Raw genomic sequence first — 24655 nt, 5'->3', positions numbered from 1 at the left:
TGTTGTTCTGAGCTTTTGGTGGCGGAGGCCTGAACTTAGGTGTAGGTGGGCGGAACTACGGCCTAGCTGTGATAGGAGCTCTAGACTATGAAGATCCAAAGGCACCTACCTCAATTGCCTTCTTGCGGCCCTTAGCTGCCGCATGCATATTGTTATGGTTTTCCTAGGTCAAAGCATCACTAATAAACTCGTTGTAGGTGGTGCACTTGGAATTGGCCATAGTCTTCATCAGTTTCATTCTCAGACCCTGCTTGAAGCTCTCTATCTTCTTCTCTTCGGTATCAACAAAACCTGGGGCATACCTAGATAGGTTGTTGAAAGCATGCATGTATTCAGTGAGGGTCTTAGTCCCTTGTGTGAGCCTCATAAATTCGGCCGGCTTCATGCGCATTAGCCCTGAAGGAATGTGATGTCCCCGAAAGGCCAACTTGAACTGCTCTCATGTTACATGTGCATTAGCAGGTAGAGAGGACGAGAAATGTGTCCACCAAATCCCTATCGGTCCCTGCAACTAATGGGATGCATACTCAGCCTTCAGGTGCTTGGTGACTCTTAGCAGACGAAACTTCTGCTCAATAGTATTGAGCCACTCGTCCACCTGTAGCGGTTCCTCAGCCACCTTGAAGATAGGAGGCTTTGTATCTAGAAATTCCTTGAAGGTACTGTGCTAGTTTGGCTCAGACCCTTGTTGCTATGGGTGTGCACGAGCTGTGTTCTGTGCAATGAGGCACAGAGCTTCCTCCATTGTCCTTTGGCTTCCCAAGAATTGGGCAAAGAACTCCTGAGCAGATGGCGGTGGCAGTAAGTCACTGTCGTTGCCATCACGGCTGCTGCTAGCTCCTACACGGGTGCGAGTCATCTGCAAAGTTGCAACAATAAGTGAGTATTGGATGATGTCAGGAGATTGCAGATGAATTTTACAATCATGCCAAACTGAAATTACTGGAGAGAATCTTAAATTCATACAATAAGAACATAGGCATAATAATTCATTCTCGCAACATGACACCACCAATTTGATCACTTATCGGACTCATAGTGCGTTAACATTCAAATCATGATCACAGATAAATGAACTAGAATTGCATTAGTGTTTAACCAAACATGAGATAGCATGCAAATACCAATATTACATGATAGTCCAATCACCAACACCAAACTCAACTATAGGTCCATTACATAGCTAGCGATGATACATCTAGTGTTTCCACTAGTCACTAAGCAATCTAATCCTCATTATGATCACTGTCGAGGTCAGAGATAGGATCGTCTCCCTCCTTTGGCTCCGCTTCTTCCTCGTCCTCATCGTCATCTTCTTCCATATTTGGACCATCTTCTTCCCCATCAAGGATTGGGTTTAGCTGGTTGTTCAGATAATGCACCTCATGCTGAAGGTCCATCACTCAAAGCTGAGCTTGTGCAAGCTGCTGATGTAAGCCCCTTTCAGCATGGTCCTGCGTGGTACTTATGGCACGGTGCCTATCTCGTTCTATTCTTGCTGCAGCGGCACGATTGTTTGCCGTGTCCCGTTGGCGTGTAGCTGTGGACGCCTCTACACGGGTGACCTCTAGCTACTCCCGTAGTCCTGCAAGCAATGCTTGATCATCAGCTCTTGCTTCTTGGGCTGCTGCTCTTTGTTGATCCACTTGCTCCATTTGGGTATGGAGATTGCCCAAAGCTGCATAGGCTTGATCAGATTCCCATCGGGCTTCACTTGCTACTTTCTTATGCCTGCGCACACGCTTCTTGAGCTTGCGTTGTGCGGCTTTAGCTCTCATGAGCTTGTCCATGCAAGTGGTGTATGATTCCTGCCAGAAATCCCTGGAGTCCTGGCGTGTACAAAACATCTTCATCACTGCAAACATAGCACTCATAGCGGGACTAGAGCTATTTGCCTGCTCATCCCGATCTCGGATCAATGCATTTTGGTTGCGTTGTTCCCATATTGCTATGGATGGATCCACCCGAGGAAACATATTAGCGGCACTGCCGGTAAGTGCATCCCCATGCTGCTGACAGATCTAACTCAAAACCTTAAAGGCCACCACTTGGGCAGCCTCCCAAGGAGTTTTCCCTTCAGATTCCGCCTTCCACTCCTGCCAGAAAGGTGCTTGTGTGTGGGCTGGTATGGTTGGCCGCACCTCATACCATGGCTGTCCCTCTAGGTACTCTTCATTCCAATGATAGAGAGGTGGCTCCTGATACCCCATAAAGTGCAAAACTCTCCAAAGCAAAGTAGGAGTTCTAAACACCATCAGAAAATTCTCACATCCAACTGGTGCTGCCATCTGTACCATCAACATGTACAACTTTTATGAGACAAGGCCATAATGGATAAGAGTTACATAACTGAGTAAGAAATTTATAAGGGGAGGAACAATGCAAGTATTGATTAATTATTATCAGATGCATGCACGTTCCGTACGTCCTCACAAACTTAGGAAAAATTTATTTCTAATGACATACACGGTGGCATACATATGTTCTCTCATATATAGCGTAACTAGTCGAGCTACACGTTTTGTTGTTAGTGTACCTGCATAAGAATTTCATTTCAACCTAAACCCCACAATTATATATGTAGAATGTAAATCTAAATACTTCCATATATGTATACCCTTACATATACTTCTGTATCAAAGCTACCCGATGATAGTTTATACCCACAATTAAATACGCACCATATACACATGCAAGCATGCATACACAGCTGTACCAAAGCTAACTCTCCCTGACCGCACACTCACATCTTGCGGTCATGCCACTCATCAACTTACCTTCTTACCTTGGCATAGAGGCATTTGATCCATACATTACCATTCAAGTGAATGGCATCCATACAATAGCACGCCGTATGGACGACGAAATTAAAAAACCCCCAAGTTAGTACTTAAATAGCCACCTAATAGTCTTTAATTTGGGCATAAGAAAAGTGATCACTGGCACACTTTAGATTTCAAATACTTATTTATATAGCTATTAGTTGCTAGAAAAGGGCTTTGGAAAACAAAAACTTTTGTTTTAAATACACATGTGACAATTTACATTGAACCTTGCTCTGATGCCAGCTGTCGCCGAACCAACCAATTTATAAGAGCACAAGTACAATGGTAGCCCGTAAGCGGTCACACTGTCATACTTGAGCCCATATAAACCCGATAGTCTGTCGAGTACCACGATGGGTCTTGATAAATGATCCACAACAACCAAGATCGTACATGATTCAACATACATGTCACATCACTAGTAGAGAACAGACCTTTGATCTAAGGGCCAAACCAGGCTCTAGTCCCGGGAAATATTGCGCCTGGGATTAGAGAGACCTTTAGTCCCAGTTGGTGGCTCCAACCAGGACTAAAGGTCCCTGCCCAACGGCTCCTATGCTAGGCCATTGTGGCAGGGGACCTTTAGTCCCGGTTGGAGCCACCAACCGGGACTAAAGGTCGACCTTTACTCCCGGTTGGTGGCTCGAACCGGGAGTAAAGCTCTTGTCCCGGCTAGTGGCATGGCCCGGGACTGGAAAGTGACCTTTAGTCCCGGTTGGATCCACCAACTAGGGACTAAAGGTCCCCCCTATAAATCCTGCTGGCCGTCTTCTTCCTCCCCGAGCCCGCCCGAGAGCTTCAGTTCAAATTTAAGCAGTGTTCTTGCTCTTTCTCCATCCATTCTTCGATTCCTCCATCGATTTCTTCGATTCCTCCAGTCGATTCTTAGGTTCTAAAGGTTACCAACTTCATACTCTCATGTTTCACCATTGTCTTATCTCATTTTGTTCACTATATATATATGGTTCTTTATTGTGGTTTTTTTCATTTGTAAGCAATTTGAGCTCAAAATCACTTCAAGCTTGCATATTTACATGAAGGAAGGTTAAAGTAGCTATTAAAAACTAGTATTCACCAGTTCATTTGTAGCATGCATAGCACACTTCATTGTTTAGAGATATAGAGAATTTTAGAGTTTTTTTAATTTTATTTGTTTATAAAATGAGAAATTTATAGTGTATTAAAAAATGAGTATAGAGAGTAGATGGCAACTGCTTCCGGGTCCTCGGCCTCTCATGGGTTTCCAAAGCGACTTAGGCCGGGCCTCCCACTCATTGCATGCGGCAAGTGTTGTGATGAGACGAAGATTGTGATGGAGTACCGAGTGAAGAAGGAGGGTCCCAACAAGGGTCGCATTTTCTACAAGTGTCCGGATCGCAATGTGAGTTATTTTATCGTATTTAATGACTATGGTTAGTTTATACCTATTTTCATGATGGTTGTGATTAAAGTTCTAATTTTCTATTTTAATTTCAGTGGGATGGCACTGGATGTTCAGGCTTCTACTGGGAGGAAGAGTATGTTGAACTCGTGCAAAAATATCTTGCACAACAGGCAGATATGGCGGCTAATGAGGCAGTGATCCAGCCGAAGAAGCCCAAAGATGTTGAACAAACGGGGGATCTGTCTGTTTTAGTTGGGATTGGTCGCGAAATCCTTGTGCTGCTAAGTGCATTTTAGCTTTAGTGTTTTTAGTGGTAGTTGGGATTGTCTACATTGTAGCGAGGCTTTCTTAAATTTATAGCTTTTGTGGTGGTATGCATGTTGTATAATTAACTAATTATGTTCTAGGTTTTAATACGGTATTTATGTCATGTAATGCAGATGAGTCGGCATTGGATGTACAATGCTGATCGTCGCTCCCAAGAGTTCATGGACGGGCGTGCATTCTTTGTTACGTGCGGCCGAGGCAAACAAATGCTGATGGTTTCATGTGCTGCCCATGTGCCGTATGTAAGAATACGATGGAATATGCTAACTCAAAGACTCTTCATTCACACTTGTTCAAGTCGGGTTTCATGCCAAACTATATTTGTTGGACGAAGCACAGGAGAAACCAGAGTTGTAATGGAAGAAGGTGAAGAAGAACAATGGGGCGATGATGACATTTTTGCTGAATATGGTGCCTTCAATGATACTGCAATGGGGGAAGCTGAAGAAGAGGTGGGGGCAAAGGAGAAGCCCACTGAAGAAGAGGTGGGGGCAGAGGAGAAGCCCTGCTGAAGAAGAGGTAGGGGCAGAGGAGGAGCCCGCTGACGATCTTGGTCAGGCCATTCATGACGCACAAAGAGAATGCGAAAGTGAAAAGGAGAAGATCAAGTTTCGATCGCATGCTAGAGGATCACAAGAAATTGCTATACCCAACTTGTGATGCGGGGCAGAAAAAGTTAGGTACCACATTGGAATTGCTGCAATGGAAGGCAAAGAATGGTGTATCTGACAAGGGATTCACGGAGTTACTAAAAATCCAAAAGAAGATGCTTCCGAAGGATAACGAATTGCCCAGCACTATGTACGAAGCAAAACAGGTAGTCTGCCCTTTAGGATTAGAAATCTAGAAGATACATGCATGTCCTAATGACTGCATCCTCTACCGTGGCACAGAGTACGAGAAGTTGGATGCATGCCCTGTATGTCACGCGTCGCGGTATAAGATCAGGCGAGATGACCCTGGTGATGTTGAGGGCGAACGTCCCAAGAAGAAAATCCCTGCCAAGGTTATGTGGTATGCTCCTATAATACCACGCTTGAAACGTCTTTTTAGAAATAGAGACCATGCAAAGTTGTTGCGATGGCACAAAGAAGACCATAAGGTAGACAATATGTTGAGACACCCTGCTGATGGGTCCCAGTGGAGAGCAATCGATAGAGAATTCCCCGAGTTTGCAAGTGACGCAAGAAACTTAAGGTTTGCTTTAAGTACGGATGGTATGAATCCTTTCGGGGAGCAGAGCAGTAGTCACAGCACTTGGCCTGTTACTCTATGTATCTACAACCTTCCTCCCTGGTTATGCATGAAGCGTAAGTTTATTATGATGCCGGTGCTCATCCAAGGCCCAAAGCAACCTGGCAACGACATCGATGTGTACCTGAGGCCACTAGTTGAAGAACTTCTACTTTTGTGGAACAAGCCAGGTGTACGCAGTGTGGGATGAGCACAAGCAGGAGCACTTTGACCTACGAGCATTGTTGTTCGTAACAATCAATGATTGGCCAGCTCTAAGTAATCTTTCAGGACAATCAAACAAGGGATATAATGCATGCACGCACTAGTTTCGGTGACATGAAAGGTATATTCTTGAAAAAGTGTCGCAAGGTCGTGTACCTTGGGCATCGACGATTTCTTCCTGCAAATCACCCCGTAAGAAAGAAAGGCAAGCATTTTAAAGGTAAGGCAGACCACCAGACCAAGCCTCGCAACCGAACTGGTGAGGACGTCCTCGATATGGTCAATGATGTGAAAGTAATATTTGGAAAGGGACCTGGCAGCCAACCTATTTCGAAGGACGCCAACGGTCACGCACCCATGTGGAAGAAGAAGTCCATATTTTGGGAGCTACCCTATTGGCAAGTCCTAGAGGTCCGCAGCGCGATCGACGTGATGCACCTGACTGAAGAATCTTTGTGTGAACCTGCTAGGCTTCATGGGCGTGTATGGGAAGCCTAAGGACACAATTGAAGCACGACAGGACCTGCGGTGTTTGAAAGAATGAGACAACCTGCATCCAGAGAAGACAGATGATGGACGCCAGTACTTAAGTCCTGCCAGCTACACTCTTAGCAAAGAAGAGAAGGACAGCTTGTTTGAATGCCTAGATAGCATTAAGGTACCGTCTGGATTCTCCTCGAATATAAAGGGTATAATAAATGTGCCAGAGAAGAAATTTGGACACTTAAAGTCCCATGACTGCCACGTGCTCATGACTCAATTGCTTCCAGTTGCATTAAGAGGAATTCTACCGCCAAATGTACGTCTAGCCACCAGTGAAGCTATGTGCATTCCTCAATGCAATTTCTCAGAAGGCAATCGATCCAATGGATCTAGCGAAACTACAGAATGATGTGGTTCAATGTCTTGTCAGCTTTGAGTTGGTGTTCCCTCCTTCCTTCTTTGATATCATGACACACCTCCTAGTTCATCTGGTCAAGGAGATTACTATTCTCGGTCCTGTGTTCCTACACAACATGTTCCCCTTTGAGAGGTTTATGGGAATCCTGAAGAAATATGTTCACAACCGTGCTCGGCCAGAAGGAAGCATCGCCAAGGGCTATAGGAATAGAGGAGGTCATTGAGTTCTGTGTTGACTTCATTCCCGATATTAACCCGATTGGTGTTCCTGAATCGCGACACGAGGGGAGACTAAGTGGAAAGGGGACACTAGGGAAGAAAACATATATTGGTAAGGGTGATGATTATTTCAATAAAGCACACTACACAGTTCTATAGAACTCCTCCTTGGTAGATCCGTATATCGAGACACACAAGAACCTCCTCCGATCTGAGTTCTCAGGGAAGTCTGAAGCATGGATTACGCGTCAGCACATGGAAACTTTCAGCGACTGGTTGCGAAAAGAATGTCAGGGTGATGAGAGTATTGATGAGGAGCTGTATTTGTTGGCTAGGCAGCCATCGTGGCATATCCTCACATACAAAGGGTACGAGATAAATGGGAATACATTTTACACAGTAGCACAAGATAAAAGGAGCACCAACCAGAACAGTGGTGTCCGCATAGATGCCACCGACCCTAGTGGGAACAAGCAAACATACTATGGCCGCATAGAGGAGATATGGGAACTAGACTATGCATCTCATTTTAAGGTACCTTTGTTCAAGTGCCAGTGGGTAAAGACGACTGGAGGCGGCGTAGCAGTCGACAACCAGTATGGAATGACAACAGTGGACCTCAACAATATTGGGTACAAAGGCGAAACCGTTTGTCCTTGCGAAGGATGTGACTCAGGTGTTCTATGTCAAGGACATGTCTACAAAACCGAAGAGAGGGAAAAACGACAACCACCCAATCAATGATGAGCCAAAGCGCCACATAGTTCTTTCAGGAAAAAGAAACATCATCGGAATCGAAGACAAGTCAGACATGTCAGAAGATTATGAAAAGGATGACCGAATTTCACCCTTCACAGTGAACAAAGACCCTAGCATCTAGCTAAACGATGAGGACACTCCATGGTTACGGCGCGATCATAACCAAGGGACATACGTCAAGAAGAAGTTCATTACTGTGCCCGCTTGATATATATATTGATGTTCAATAGTGTGTATTAGAGATATTATGTAATAATTGTGAATTTATGTTTGATGTTGAATTATGTCACGTTGAAATGATGTGAAAACAAATTTATGTTTGATGTTGGGATTATGTCACGTTGAAATGATGTGAAAACAAATTTATGTTTGATGGTGGGATTATGTCACGTTCAAATGATGTGAAAACAAATTTCCAGTCGAAACACAAGAGTTTTTCTGAATTTAATTAAACACTATATTTTTGCATTATCGAAATAGTAATTTAAACACTATATTGTGTTTTAAAACTTGTTAAAAAAATTAAAACTTTAGGTCACATAATTTTCCTGTGTGCAATAAAGCAAAATAGAATCTATATTTTTTAAAATATTTTTATTGTCTTTTATTTAATTTTCTGTGCAATTAACTATCCTTTTATCATTGTGTAAAAGAAATATATTAAAATCCTAATGAATTGGCGGGCAGGCAAAACTGCAGTTTGGCTGCCCGCCAAAAACCTTTAGTCCCGGGCGCCACCACCACGCCGGGAACTAAAGGTGCGACCCTTTAGTCCCTGGGCGTTAACAGGGCTCTGGGACTAAAGTGCCTTTAGTCCCGGCTGGTGGTGGCGCCCGGGACTAAAGGTCTCTCCCTTATATAGCCTCAGCGCCCGCCCTAGCCCTCTTCTCCTCCTCCCCACCGCTGAGCCAAGCCTTAACAGACCCGCCGCCGCTCGTCCGGATCCCCACCGACGCCGCACCTCGCGAGCACCCGCACGCACACGGCTGCCCCACCGCCCCGACGTCGCACGCCCGACTAAGCGCGCTCACCGACGCGCCGCCCCCCCCGACCACTCCTGGCCTGGCGCCCCACAACCCCAACGGCTCGGCCCCGATGCCACACTACAGCCCGGCCCGACGCCACGCCGCCCCTGACGCCGCGCCATGCCTGACGCCGCCCCTGACGCACGCCGCCCCTGACGCCCGATGCCACGCCCCTGACACCACGCCCTGGCGCCGACGCCACGCCGCCACTGACGCCGCGCGTGGCCCTGACGACTCCACCCGGCCCGGCCGGCCACGACGCTCGCGCCACCACCGACGCCACCGGCCAGCCACCGACACCGCCTCGTCATCACCGCCTCCGCCCATCAGCCGACCCTACGTACGTCGATCGTCACCCGACCCCTACGTACGTCGATATGTGTTTGTATGTGATATATGCAGAGGAACGCCTCGTTGTGTTGTATGCGGAGCAACGCCGTCGTTGTGTTGTATGCGGAGCAACACCGCCTCGTTGTGTTGTATGCGGAGCAACGCGCCTCGTTGTGTTGTATGCGGAGCAACGCCGCCTCGTTGTGTTGTATGCGGAGCAACGTCGCCCCGTTGTTGTATATGCGGAGCAACGCGCCCGTTGTTGTATACCTGCAGAGCAACGCTGCCCCGTTGTTGTACCCTAGCGAGAACGAAGATTCGCCCTAGCGAGAACGACGAATTCGCCCTAGCGAGAACGACGAATTCGCCCTTGCGAGAACGATGAATTCGCCCTAGCTAGAGCGAATTGTCGTTCTCGCTAGAGCGAATTGTTGTTCTCGCTAGGGCGAATTCGTCATTCTCGCTAGGGCGAATTCGTCGTTTATATGACTTGTTTACATATATGACTTGTTTATATATGACTTGTTTACATATATGACTTGTTTACATATATGACTTGTTGACATATATGATTGTTTACATATATGAATTGTTTATATATATGACTTGTTATATGACTTGTTTATATATGTGACTTAGATTTATTTTGTATATGACTTATTGTACATATATGACTTGTTTACATATATGAATTGTTTATATATATGACTTGTTTATATGACTTGTTTATATATGTGACTTAGATTTATTTTGTTTATGTCTTATTGTACATATATGACTTGTTTACATATATGACTTGTTTATATATATGTGACTTAGATAAATTTGTATATGACTTATTGTATATATATGACTTGTTTATATATGTGACTTAAATTTTGTTAAATTTGTTAGATATGGCTGCCCCGGGAGACAACATGGAGGAAGAAATGATGAATATTATTGCCAATGCTGGTGAGCAGGATGTTGATGACGGAAGTCAATACCTAGCTCTTGAAAATGAGCAAGAAAATGTTTTGCAAGAAAATACAGGCGAGGTATATATACTAAATATATATTATATGTGAATATTGTATATATTTCTGTGTACAAAAGATATTTATTTATTATTTTTTTATATGTAGCCCTCTGGATCGGCGACCACAACGGCGAAGAGCAAAAATGTTCGAGGACCGAAGAAACCACTGGAGGGCCGGTACATAATATCGGAATTCAACATCGAGACAGGCGAACCACTTGGTCCACATAAAAGGAAATTCGTGGAACACTGTGGGTACCTTGTAAGGGACAGAATTCTATCAGTATCTAGTGAATGGAAGAAAAAGATCAACGAGCCTGATGTTAGTTTGTCTCTGATGTTGACAAGAATTTGCTCTAGGAATGATATCCTTGCCCATTTCACGTTGCAAGCGGATGATTATGATGATATCAACGATGATGAATTGAAGGAGCTAGTTCGATCGTGGGCTATGAAGAAGATGGCCACACAATTCCAGACTTGGAAGAAACACCTATACAACACATACATCAAGAAGAACGAAACAGCCGAATTTCAATACTGCTACGGGCCCGATCTCGAAACAGAGGCCCTATTGGAATGATTTCGTAGAGTACAAGACATCAGCAGAGGGTGAGGCACGGGTGAGAAGGAACCAAGAGAATGCCCAAAAAAGGTATACCACCATGACATGGGATCAGGTGGCTACGATACTGCCATTCCGAAGTGGCAAAAAATGGAAGCGGACATTATTGCCAAGGGGATCGAACCAGAATCAGCCAAGTGGCCCCCACGCTCGAAGAATTGGTTTTTCGGTCATGGGGGAAGACTCGACCCATAGACCGGTCTGGCAGTGTATGGGCAAAAACTCGAAACAGCAGCACGCCGATTGGCTTTTGCTATAGAAGCTAAAGAGATTGGTGTGTTCAAGCCCAATAGAGAGAAGGATGAGCTGACGTATGCCATCGGGACTGCTGAACACACTGGCCGAACCAGAGGCTTAGGACGCAACACTCCATGGGTTCATGGTTTCCCTAATGACAGGGAAACCTACCGAAGCCGCCAGAGAAGCAAGGAGGAGCAAGCAGCGTGGGTGACAATGTTGGAGGAAATGGTGCTTGAAGCAAAGGAGCGAGAAAAAGCAATGGAAGCAAGAATGCAGGAAGAAATCAGAAAGCAAGTGCAGATAGCAATGAGTGCCCAGAGGCAGGCATTCAGAGCCAGGAATGAATGTTAATATTAGCCCCCTGGTCAGTTGAAAAGCAGCTGCGCTTCCACTGAGCTGCCAAAGCAAGATGACGCAGCGCTGCGCTTCCCCGTGGATGATGTCACTACTCCAATGACATCAATTGAGCTACATGTTCCAAGGGGGAATGACACAATCAAGGTCACTGTCGGTGTTTTTACTCCTCCAGACCCTACCAAGACACCAAGAATCCATGGGGCACCAATACAACCTGGATATGCTAGGGTCGCAGTGGATAAAGTGAGCAAAGGTTATGAGGATCTAGCTCTTGACATTCCTAGAGGTGATGGAGAGAAGACTCTAGGAGAAGCAGAGAAGGCATATATACTATGGCGCAAGCGCTACATCATTATCCCTGGGGGCATCTGCTCCACCGCCAGCAGACATTAGGTGCGGACAAAAGTTAACAAAACAATTTTTTGATAATTTTCTATGGGCATGACTAATAATAAGCATTTACTTATATCTCATTATTTTTTGTACTCACAAAGCAGGGCCTCCGCCAACCAAAGTCCAGTTGTTGCTTCTCCCGACCATCATAGTGCTCAGGGCAATGATGACGCCTTCGAAGGCACTGCTGCATCCCCACCATCTCCAACTCCTCCGCCGCCTCCAAGGAAGTCCACAACTCCTCCGCCGAGGTCTCCAACGCCTCCGCCGCCTCCAAAGTCTGCACTGCCTCCAAGGCGGTCTCCAATGCCTCCCCCGCCTCTAAGGAAGCCAGCCCCTAAGAGGTCCGCCCCGCAAACGAAGCCGTTGCCCTGCCCGCCGGCAAAGAAGCAGAAAGCAAATACTCATCCAGTTATTCCCCAAAAACTATCTTATGAGAAAAGTGAACTAGGAATTAAAGGATGCAGTACAAAAAGAAGTGACAGATTTCTTTGAAGGTGCAAAATAGGCACGACGAGCGAGGGAGAACCCGGAGCCATCATACTTCTTCCTACCTCCAGATCAGCTAAGAAAGAAGTTGGAACAAAAAAAACGGGATTCTCTTAAGAGCGCCGCGAAACAACCGATATCGGACTATGACCGCTCTCTCACCAAGTCATATGAGGCGGCGCAAAAAAAGAAGAGAGTAGGGAAAGGTGTTGCACAACTCGGACAACAATCGCAACAATCAATCCCCCCTTTGTCGTTCCTAACGAATATGGTTCAAACTTAAACTTAGTGGAGGAGGTAGGCGGCTATGAGTCGTTTCTTCGGTTTTATGAGGACACTGGTTTGAACCTTGCCGAAGTGCTCGCTGAAGGACCATCTGCTCCTGAAGTGGATCCTTACAAGAAATTTGTACCAGGCCAGAGTCTATACAACCCAGAGAAATTAGGTGAACTGGGTACGCAAATGTACCTGCTAAACGGGTGGTACATGTCGGCGTCTGATGCGGGACAAATCTATCTTTCTGTCAGAATTAGAAACCACCATTACTTCCGTGGCAATGACATTATCTATGTCGAGCTTCCAGAATTACACCAACTATGCCACCTGGACTCTCTCGACAAAAGTCTCATTAGCTGCTATTGTCTGTAAGTGTGATTATTTTCTACTATATTCACAATTTCTTTATTATATATTCATAATATATATATTCACAATTTTCATGTATGCAGATATGAGATGACAGAACTTAGAAAGAGAAAGGATAATGATGTTGGGTTCGTTGATCCGTATGTCATATACAAACACCCTAACCCTCCGAAGGATTATAAGCCTCAACCTGAGAGAAATCTCATGAATTTCTTAGTGAACCAACGCGGCAAGAAGGAGATACTCTTCCCGTACAACTTCAAGTGAATGTTATTATAAGTAATTAATGTCGATCATATATATGGGACATCAATATTTCCTTACTAGCTAGTTACCTCTCTCTCTCTCTCTCTCTCTCTCTCTCTCTCTCTCTCACACACACACACACACACACACACACACACACACACACACACACACACATATATATATATATATATATATATATGTTTATGCAGCAATCACTGGATATTGATGGTCATCGATATGGCCAATAGTAGATTGAAAATCTTAGACTCGTTGAGAAAATCGCAAACGGAGTATCAAGAATATGATAGATATTATACAAGGGTAACTAATTTAGTTTCTCTATAACAACATATATATATATATAATGGCGCTGATCACTCAATAATTATTAAAGGTTAAATTATTTTTTTATTTTATTGGGAGCAGGGTTTGAAAAATGTTCATTGAGGAACAAAAAATGAAACATTGCAAAGCGTCACTTGGTGTAATCGCACACAAAGTAAGTACTATAACTACACATTTATATTCAATTAACACCATATGATGATTTCAATTCACCCTAATTGATTTTTTTGTCGTAAAAGTGGGTTCTAAGGCAGGAGCAGGGTAACAACTACTGCGGATACTATGTTTGCGAGTTCATCATGGCGTACTCAAAGAGAACTCCTGAAGAGCAACTCAAAGTACGTATATAAATATTTTTTCCTTTATATTATTTCGATAGTATATTTACAATTTCTTTATTGCTCTCATTTGTATAAGTAATTACATAAGCAATACACACATATATATATATATTAATACTTTTTCCTTTAACTTTTATTGAAGACTAAATGGTTGAGGGAAAGAGTCATACGACTTGACCAACTTAAAGCAATTCGAGAGACTATAGCAGGATTTCTAAATGACCAGGTCATCAACCCCAACGACGAGTTCTACAATAACGACCCGAACGAAACGTGGATGCCAAATCTGGAGGAGTGAATTGCTAAGGACATAAACAATTTATATATCAAACCTTTGTAATATATATATATATGTATGTATGCACATATTATATGTACATAAAATAACGTGTGTATATATATGATCATCATATATATATGCATGTACGCGTATATTTGTTTGTTATTTATGTACAAAGTTCGAACGAAAACTTACGCGTGCGAAGTACACATATATATTACTATTAGTAGCGTATTCGAAAATATATTTTAATATCAAAACTAATCATTAAATGAAAAAAGAAACCAAAAATAGAAACTAGAAAAAGAAAAAAAGAGAGGGACATTTAGTCTCGGTTGGTAACACCAACTGGGACTCAATGTCTTGCCCCGTGGCGGTCCCTGGCCAGGCCTGGAGGCCCCCTTTACTCCCGGTTGGTGTTTTCAACCGGGACTAAAGGTCCCCCCGGTCCCCCTTTAGTCCCGGGCATCAAGCCGGGACTAAAGAAGGGTACCTTTAGTCCCGGATTGGTGCTCCCGGTTGGGAAACTGGGACTAAAGGGGTTTCCCAATCGGGAGCAAAAAGCCTTGCTGCACCAGTGCATATTACAAAAAGTTTGTAGATACATTTCCATCATCAGAGTATGAAACAAAGTTATTACAAACCAAGTTTGATAGATACTAGCGGAATCAAATTAAGTTTGAAAGTAGCATTTGCCAACATAGTTTAATACAGTGCCAACATACGATCACAATCCACAAAAGCATGTAGAGGGATTAATAAAGAAGCCTTCCCAAGGCTTACTCCTCATCCACAGCGGGATAGAAGCAACTCTTGCAATACCCATGATAAATTGTGCCATCTGCAACAATGGGAAATAAAACCCTGAGTACGAGAAGGTACTCAGCTAGACTTACCCGTCATAAACCAGAAATAAATTGACTCCAAGGATTATGCACGACTGTATAAGTGGAGATAGCTTGACAACATTTGCATAAAAAGCGATTAACTTAGTTATACACTTATAATTCCGTTATCAAGTTATTTATAACTATCCATCTCCAAATTAGCAACTATCATGTGCCAAACATGTGGTACATCATTTTAAGAGCATGCAATAGTAACCATAGCAGGTATAGTAATTCCATGTTTATCCGAACCATTATATTCCATAATACAATTACTACGATGTTGGGGCTAGCCAAGTTTCTCACTATCCGAGAGAGATGGCGATTCGAATTGATTTCAACCAGCTGAGAATTTATTCCTAACACAAACCCAGGCGGACCAGATCAACGGTCACCTTAGGTCACCTTTGGTATAACTCAAGTCCACATGTCGTGGGTTCGCCTAGCGCCGCACAATCAGGGACAACCAACTGCAGGCCGTTCAGGACTATCCTGCCCTTGGGCTCATGTCTGGCTTCCCCGTACATCCTTACTACCATCCAGAGTGCGCACTCTTACAGAGCGGGGCCCGGCCTGAGTTGAGATACTCGGCTTCACAGTCGGAACGAGTTATCCGGCCAGCTAAGTGATAGGCATGCGTTCAATCTTGTCAAAAGTGCCAACAACGGTACGGTCCTTAATCAGCACAGACGAAATCACATGAGTCAACCTACCATAGACTACGTCCGGCCTCGATTTACATTACCCCATGGTTCTTTTCCACGATAGCAAATAAGCTAACCGTGCTTCTACCGATCTAAGCATGGCTAAGCATATATTCGATCCTGGACCTACATAGGGTTAAAGGAGTATTTCTAGACAAGGAAATCATAAGCATCAAGTGGTTCCAATCAACTCATATAACCTAATGCATCAATCATAAAGGAATCGAGTAAAATTTTGTAAAACACTGGGAGACTTATAATGCTCATATACATATATACAAAGAATCATAAAATAACAAACATGTTTCAATCATATGTTTCAATTGTAAAAGCTTATATATGAATGCTCGATGCTCATGCTCATGCAATGCAAGTCAAATTATGCAAGCTTAACACCTAGGGTGTTACATCTAGCATCGAAGCTCCATGTTGGAAAGCCAAACACAGGGAAGCGCCAGCCACGGCGCAATACGTGCTGAACACTTGGCAACTCTTTTTACTGTTTTGTTTAAAGGATTTGTCCCGTTAGGAATTAAAGGAATTTCATATAACTATCTTTCTCAAAGTCCAGTGCTATCTATATTAATTAATGAATAGCATAAGAATCCAAAATACACTCATCATAAGTACTACAAAGTAAAAGTAGATATTAATTGCACAAACACATCACATAATTTTGTTGCTTCTATGGCCAATCCCAACACTACACTCTTGCTTATAGGCTAAGCCTCCACCTTGACATGCATTGTCCATACCATCATGATTGGTAGCTTCGCATATTATCAAATTAGCTTGCAAGAGGTCACTGATGCCTTTGCCTCCTAGCTCCTAAGACAAACAGCAGAAGAGTAGCTTGATTCATCTTGTGTACAAGGAGAAACCCAATCATGTGTTTCTGTGGTGCATGTAAAAGAATCTTTTCTACTGAAAGGACAATTAGGAGCGTTGGCTAGCAATGGGAGACTAAGGGCCTGATTGGTTGGCTTCTAAAATATGTCCAACCAAAGATTTGGTAAGCCATGATTTTTGCTATTATTTGGTTTGCTACCAAAACTTGTTAACTTCTTAGATTTGGCTTGCCAAATCTATGTCAATTTCTTTTATCTAACTTTGGCTTACCAAATCTTTGGTATGTAAATTTTGGACGCAAACCAATCATGCCCTAATTCGGTGGTACTGCCTTCAAGTTTTTCTTGTATATGCACACTAACTTTTGTTTCCTCGAGAACAAATATGGTATTACACGGTCTGCTCTCATGTACATTGTCATGACCTAATTGGATAAAGTGCTTTTGGTAAAGGGAAATGACACAATTATTGGAACGATGAACCAAGATAAGGTCATCGTATAAACCAACGGTCATTAGAAAAACATCATTGGTTTGTTGGACGAGAAAACATCATGGAGCAGAATAACATACCCTTTACTTGATTGAAAATTCAAAAAGAAAAGAAATAAGCCAAGAGTCAGAAAATATAAACCCATTTTGGTATCTTAGTACCCAGGTTAAAATAGATCAATGAGATAAACACGTACACCCTTCGTCCATAAGAGGATGTAAGTATGAGATTTGTCATTTGTGCAAGTCAAACTAGTTTAATTTTAATCAAGTTTATAGCGGATAGTGGTCCCATTCGCTTCGCTGAAAAAACAAGCCGAAACACTGTTCCGACTGATTTGTTGTGAGAGAAAAATACTGTTACGACTGAAAAAACAAGCTGAAAAGTACGGATGATAAGAGAAACGAACAGAGCCAGTATTAACATTTATATCTCCAACTAGATTTACTATAAAATATATTTCATAATTAATTTAATGATTCTTATTGTGTAGTATAAATATTAGCATTTTTATACAACTTTGATCAAATTTCAAATACTTATCGAAAAGCGAGATTACATTTTTTTTTTCTACGCAGGGAAGTATATCGCCGTGATTCAAAATCGTAGCGTGGTAGTCTGGTACTAGCACACTAGCGCCCCTCCGGCAAAAGTGGAGAACCTCCCTCCGGTCTCCTTGGTTTCCAAGGAACCAAAACAGGTGTGCACAGTGTACACAGCACGCACCGATGGCACATGCTACCCCCACGCCGTACCCGCGCATATTCGCCTCTGATTGGACGGGTAGAGAGCTCATAGGTACAGTAGGCGTAGACCTCGCGCTCCAAGTGTCAGAGCAGCAGCCGGTGGGCTCCACACCATGCCTCACGCCGGAAGCCCGAGCGCCACGTCCACCAAAACACCGTACACCGCCACCTCCTCGTCCCATCCAACGCAGAAAACGCCCTCAAGTCCATACACCACGTGCACGCACTCCGATCCCCCGCTTTGTGCAAGCGAATCTCCACCACTCGTCTGTCGCGGAACCCGCGATCCAACGGTGAGCGTCTACGAGAGAGCCATAGACCGGATGCAGCGAGCTCTCCGACCACTCCCCTCACACCGCTACATATACACACACTGCGTCTCTGCCGTCCCGGTGATCCCTCCCCTCCCCTCCGCTCCTCTTCCCAAAAGGCATTGGGGTTTTAGTGGGTGCGTGGTAGCTGAAGAGCCCGCCAATGAAGTCGAACGGCGGCGACCCGTGGGCCACGGTTCCGGTCCGCTCCCGCAGGGCGGAGCCGCTCGCCCCCTCTCCTCGCGGGGGTAGCGGAGGCGGAGGCGGCGACCGCGTGCCGGGGGTGGGCGGGCTCGCCGAGGCGGTGGATGGGCTCGAGATCGGTGTCGACGGGGAGAGGCGGCTGGACAAGTACGACATCCCGGTGGAGGTGAGCGGGGAGGGCGCGCCGGCCCCCGCCGACGGGTTCGAAGCGGCCGGGCTGGCGGAGGCCGTGCTCCGGAACGTGGCGCGCTGCGGCTACGACAACCCCACGCCCGTACAGCGCTACGCCATGCCGATCGTCATGGCCGGGAGGGATCTCATGGCGTGCGCGCAGACCGGGTCCGGGAAGACGGCCGCCTTCTGCCTCCCCGTCGTGAGCGGCCTGGTGGCGCCGGCGGGAGGAGGGAGGGAGCGGGTACGGTACGGGTACGGCCGGCGGGACAGGGGCTCGTTCGATCGCGTCGCCAAGCCACGAGCACTCGTTCTCGCGCCCACCAGAGAGCTTGCAGCACAGGTAAAGGCTCGACGCGCCATCTCGCTTTTTCGCCGTTTGTTTGGAATGCGGTGCGGCGGATTCTGGCGCCGTCAATAATGCGGCCGTGCGCGGACGCCATGCTACCGCGCGGCTCGTAGTCGTAGATCTTCTTCGTTCGTGTATCCCTACTTGTTCGAAGGTAGTCGTAGATCTTGTTCGTTCGTGTATTCCTTTGTTCGAAGGTGTTGTAGATATCTCCGTGCTGTTGTTGTCCTTGTAGTCCTGGGTGTCGCGTGGCGTGCATGCCCGCTTCCGTAGCTGTGCTGTGCGTATGCGGATGTGCGCGGACGATGGGCAGTGTGGCTGCTGCCTGCGCTCTGCAGAATGCATGTGTGTCTGTGTGCGAGTTGGTACCCTCGCGAATTGGGGTTTTGCCTCCTAACCTTGTTTGAATATTGCGCGGTTTCGCAGGGACGAATTGCGCATTCACCTGCCTAATGTAGATTGTGTAACGTTGCTTGGGATATCATTGCTTTTTTGCAGGCTTAATTGCTTCTGCTAACAGCATCTGTTGGGGTGTTGATTTCGTAGATTGTGTGTTCTCGTAAAAAGTGTGATTTCTCCACATTTGTACCATTTTATACTTTCTCCTTTTTGTTTTATGGGGCACACATTTACAATGCTGTCTTGTACAATGTGGATGTCTTTTACATTTGTATCTTCTTTCATCTGTGTCTTTTACAATGCTGATTGTTGGGCTGGGTTGCGTTCAGTTGATCTGTGTAGGAGATTTTATATCCTTGGAGAATTTGAAATAATTAACTGCCTCTGTCTGAATACTTTGTTTTGATGAGCTAGCTACCCACCCTGCCACGTATGGTTTTACTTGGAACAGAGTTGATATGAGTTGGTTTGATTCTTACCGATACACTAGAGTTTGATGGAAGGATACACTTTAATTGCTGTATGCTTTGCTTCGGCCGTTTGGAGCAACTTATCATCTGACATGTTCTATAATCCATCCTAGCATGCTAGAAATGTTTCTGCACAATTGTACATGGAAGCATTAGTCATATGATTGTAGTTTCCTGTCAAAAACTACAGGTCGATTGCAGTTTTCTGACAGGTGAAATCTGCTGTGTCAGGTTCCTTTTTTAAATTTCTGACATTGGTTTGAGGATTGCTTGTTTCAGTGTGTTGATTAAAGTACCTATTAATCACTACTTGCTGAATTGCTGTCCACAAAACACTGCACATGTTTTGTTATTTAGGATTGGCCTCATGCAGTTTGAGTATGTTTCTGGTCCTTCAATTTGAGTACATAACATGTTTAGCTGCTCCTTAAATCAGGTCTTGTGTGTAATTATCTCGATTCATCTGGACCGTCGATGTGTGAATTTGCACATGTGAATGCATGCTCTTTCCTATGATTAATGCTATTTTCCACAACTGCAGTTTCGGCGTGTAGATTTCTACCCCCCATTCCAAATTATAGCTTACTTTGGATTTGTCCTAATTCAAACTTCTCGAAAAAAAATATTACCACCTACAAGTTTAAATAAATGCACAATCAAAACATGGAGTATTTGATGAAACCAATTCGATGCTATAGATGTTAGTGCATTTTTATATATACTTTGTCGAAGATAAATAAGTTGACCTAAGATAAAGCTAAAGGGAGTAGTAACTTTCAATATGTCATCCTTGCAAGAATGCTGGTTTTGTTGGTCATTATTTAATATAAATCTGTAGTTCTGTGTTGATATTTGTGCATGAGGATGTACTCGGTCGTTCAATTTGGCGTGTGTTTCCTTTTATGGCCCGTTTGGGTGCCCTGAATTGGAATGCTTTTCCAGCATATTTGAGCAGCCATGCTCGCTAGTGCTCCTACGGTGTTGTGGACTTGTGGTTGTCCAATGGCTACCAGGAACATGTCGTTGCTTCAAAGGACAGGGGCAACAGGCGAGTAAATAGTAGAATAAAATGGAATTGGACTTTCCACTTTTCAAATCACGAATCTTACATTGGTCTATTGGGCATCACTAGAATTGATTAGAATTGCCATTTTAGTATAAAACAGAGCCAAATAGACCGTCCAAACAATATGATTATGATTCAACCCAATTCCAGAGATACAAACAGGCTCTTATATATTTTCCTCTGTTTCAAGGGCGTTGAGTGGTGATTGATGAAGCAATTCATGCTTGACTCCTATATATAGTGTTACTTCTGATTGGATTTAGTGCCTTTTGGTTTTATATTTCAGATTAACGAGGAGGCTAAGAAGTTTTCTTTCCAAACGGGACTCAGAGTCGTGGTAGCTTATGGGGGGACTCCGATGTATAACCAGGTGGTTGCTGCTTTCTTGCATGCTTTTCTTTTTCTTTACAACCCTTGTTTCATTGTCTATTTATGCAGACTAGTCTATTTGTAAAGCAGTTCAGATGTTCAGATAGCAATGTTAAGTGTAGAAGTAGAGCATATTTTTGGAAGTTTAACCAAAATGTCTTATAAGTCATTGTCCCTGCAATTTCTTGATGCCGCACTCAACAGTTAGGAATGGGGCATTATGGATAGACAATGCCGTATAACTTTGTGAATGTTCACGCTGTATTTATATTGCCTGCCTTCACAATATTGATGTGGTTTCTATTTCTTCATGCTTGCTGTTTTTTAGCTGCGTGATCTAGAGATGGGTGTCGATCTTCTTGTTGCTACACCTGGACGCCTTGTGGACATGGTTGAGCGATCACGGATCTCTCTTGAGGCAATTAAGTACCTGGTAATGGATGAGGCTGACAGAATGCTGGATATGGGGTTTGAGCCTCAGATAAGAAAGATAGTTGACATGATGAATATGCCAAAAAAGTCTGTAAGACAAACTATGCTCTTCAGTGCAACTTTCCCACCTGAAATACAGGTAGAGAAATATGTTTACTGTGGCCTTTTTTGTTTTGGTAAAGCAGCATGAGCAGGCAGCTGAATATTTTTCTTGTTTTCTCCTATAACTTGCAAACTTTGGACTTTATATGACATGCATTTTTTCTCCGAAAGGGGCAAGCATTTTTATAAGAACACTGTCACCTAAATGGCACTTCATTTTTTGAATAGAGGTGGATAACACTTAAATCTTATACTGCACAAAGGATGTTAGTCTTTAGGTTGTCATGATATAGTCTACAATTATTTGCTGTTACATTGATACATATTTGACTGATGTCTTAATGCGTTTCTTCCCAGAGGCTGGCTTCTGATTTCTTGTACAATTACATATTTGTTACTGTCGGGAGGGTTGGGTCAAGCACTGACCTGATTGAGCAGAAAATTGAGTTTGTTAATGATGGGGAGAAAAGAGGCTTCCTGATAGACCTTTTGCAGAAGCAATCTGTTGGTGTGGCCAATAGCAAGGTATATGCTAGCTTTTCTTATGTTGGATTTAAACAGAATGGTTTGGCATTTCTTGCTCGATAACTTCTAATGTAAATTTGCATATTTTTCTAGCTGCAGCAACCCCTAACATTGGTCTTTGTGGAGACGAAGCGGGAAGCTGATTCACTGCGGCATTGTCTACAGACAAAAGGTTTCCCGGCTACAGCAATCCATGGTGACAGAACACAACAGGTGAATACATTTCTCGCTATAGTAATTGCCTATCTGGTTCTTACATTACAGACCTAGAAACATGACACCAATTTTAGTCAGAAAAATATCTGCAGTGGTGGTTTTTGTTCTTTGGCCTCACTGCTACAGCACAAAGCTTGCACTGGACCATTTGTTTCCAGTTCTAGGTCTATGTACTGTTACTGAAAGCTTCAAACTGTATTCCTCAACAAGACATTGAAGGCTTGAAACAGTATTTATGTTCCATGAAGATGATGGATCCTCTTTTGCCCCAACAATTTAATCTGCCTAACTTCATCCACCTGTATTATATTGGCATTCATCTTTTGCTACTAATGCTAAATCAGTTGTCACGTTAATTGATTATCATTGTGTGTTTATCATAACTGTATTAATTATGACTGAAAATGGCTGCTTTTACTTGGCACGGTCTTCTTTGACCCCAACATTCCATGATTCAAATGTTATCTGTTACTATGATATGATGCTGTTGGTACTTTCAGCACAGCCATTTAATCAGTTGCTACCAGTGAATGCTTTCTGCATTTTATCTGTTATGTTTGGCACAAAATTAACCTATTTGTGCTTCCCTTTTAGAAGTATAATGCTGATCTAATTTATTCTAATATGCATATTTTACATGTTCAGTATATAATTTCTTTTGTTTGTGCTTTCCCATTTTGTAGGAGCGGGAGAGCGCACTGAAATCCTTCAAGAGTGGCGCCACTCCTATCATGGTCGCCACCGATGTAGCTTCAAGGGGATCTGGATGTCCCGAACGTGGCTCATGTGATCAATTACGACCTCCCCAAGAGCATCGAGGATTACGTCCACAGGATCGGAAGAACTGGGAGAGCTGGAAAGGCTGGGATTGCCACCGCTTTCTTTACCGAGTCGAACCACCCCCTGGCAAAGGGCCTGCTGGAACTGATGACAGAGGCGAAGCGGGATGCGCCTGAGTGGCTTGTGGAGTATGCAAACAGGCCGTGCTACGGAGGGTCCCGCTACGGAGGAAGAGGCCGAAGGGGCGGCGGAGGGTTTGGCGGAAGAGACTATCGCCACAGCAGTGATTATGGCTATGGTGGCGACGGTGGTGGCTATTCCAGCCGTGGTGGCAGCTACTCTGGTGGTGGTGGTTATTCCAGCCGCAGTGGTGGCTACTCTGGTGGCAGCAGCAGCTACTCTGGTGGCGGTTCTCGTGGTGGTGGCCGAAACTCTAGTGGTGGCGGTGGCGGTGGCGGTGGTGGTTCCTACGGATCAAGTGCCCCTCCTCGGTACTACCCGTCGTACCCCATGGGCACCGCTGACATCAGTGCCTCTGGCTGGAACTAGTCAATGCCCACGCGTATCCTTAATGCACATACCATATATATAGATACATATACATATAGCACTACGTCTGTAGTAGGTCGGTCTTTCTCTGTTCCTTTTGCCTTGCCGGCCCTCGTCTAGTCCTGTCATATACATTGCCATGGCCCTGTTGCACAGGGGCAAGCTTGGGAGTGGGGAACTTGGGGGTGGTTTTTTGCGTCAGTGTGGTGGGAGTGTTGCGACGATGGGAACCCACTTGGTGGTTGAACTTGAAGGTTATATATATGCATTATTACTCAGATATTGGCTGTAACGGTGGCAAGTGACACTGCTGTTTTTGCTATTCAATCCAAGATCTGTCCAGGACTTGGTACTCTTGCGTCAGTGTGGTGGGAGTGTTGCGATGATGCGAACACACTTGGTGGTTGAACTTGAAGGTTATATATATGCATTATTACTCAGATATTGTCTGTAACCGTGGCAAGTGACACTGCTGTTTTTGCTATTCTATCCAAGAGCTGTCCAGTACTTGCTGGTACTCTCAATCTCTGATGAAAGATGGAATGGGGAGTTTGGTTTCAGGATATTGTAAAGTGAATGAAATGAAAAATGATTTGGGAACAACTAACTGTTTCATTGATCTCTTTGGATTATATACAAATGAAGGGTCACGTTGTACGGACGTTGTACGGATGCGACTGCTTGGGAATTGTAACTGTTCACTAGAACAATCCACTACCGAAGGGACATGCCTCTTCGTAGTGCTACAGTTAACTACTAATCTAATCTCTAATCCTAACGGCTTGTACGGACGGATGAGATCATCTGTAGAAGGACGCATGTTGG

At 44.3% G+C, this 24655-nt stretch overlaps 1 protein-coding gene across 1 annotated transcript; it reads left to right on the top strand.

The window, feature by feature from the left end:
- The first annotated feature begins 18303 nt into the window (after window positions 1–18303).
- Window positions 18304–24248, top strand: LOC136521698 (DEAD-box ATP-dependent RNA helicase 52A-like). The gene is given in 7 exon segments (XM_066515454.1): window positions 18304–18916; window positions 21144–21227; window positions 21555–21797; window positions 22118–22285; window positions 22379–22498; window positions 23185–23262; window positions 23264–24248. Coding segments are annotated over 7 exon segments (1815 nt in total). The 5' UTR covers window positions 18304–18361; the 3' UTR covers window positions 23831–24248.
- Window positions 24249–24655: the final 407 nt, after the last annotated feature.

This window comes from Miscanthus floridulus, chromosome 18 (assembly GCF_019320115.1).
Source record: "Miscanthus floridulus cultivar M001 chromosome 18, ASM1932011v1, whole genome shotgun sequence".
Classification (NCBI taxonomy): Eukaryota; Viridiplantae; Streptophyta; class Magnoliopsida; order Poales; family Poaceae; genus Miscanthus; species Miscanthus floridulus.
The sequence above is the reverse complement of the archived record's forward strand: the minus strand, read 5'-3'. Positions and strand labels throughout refer to the sequence as shown.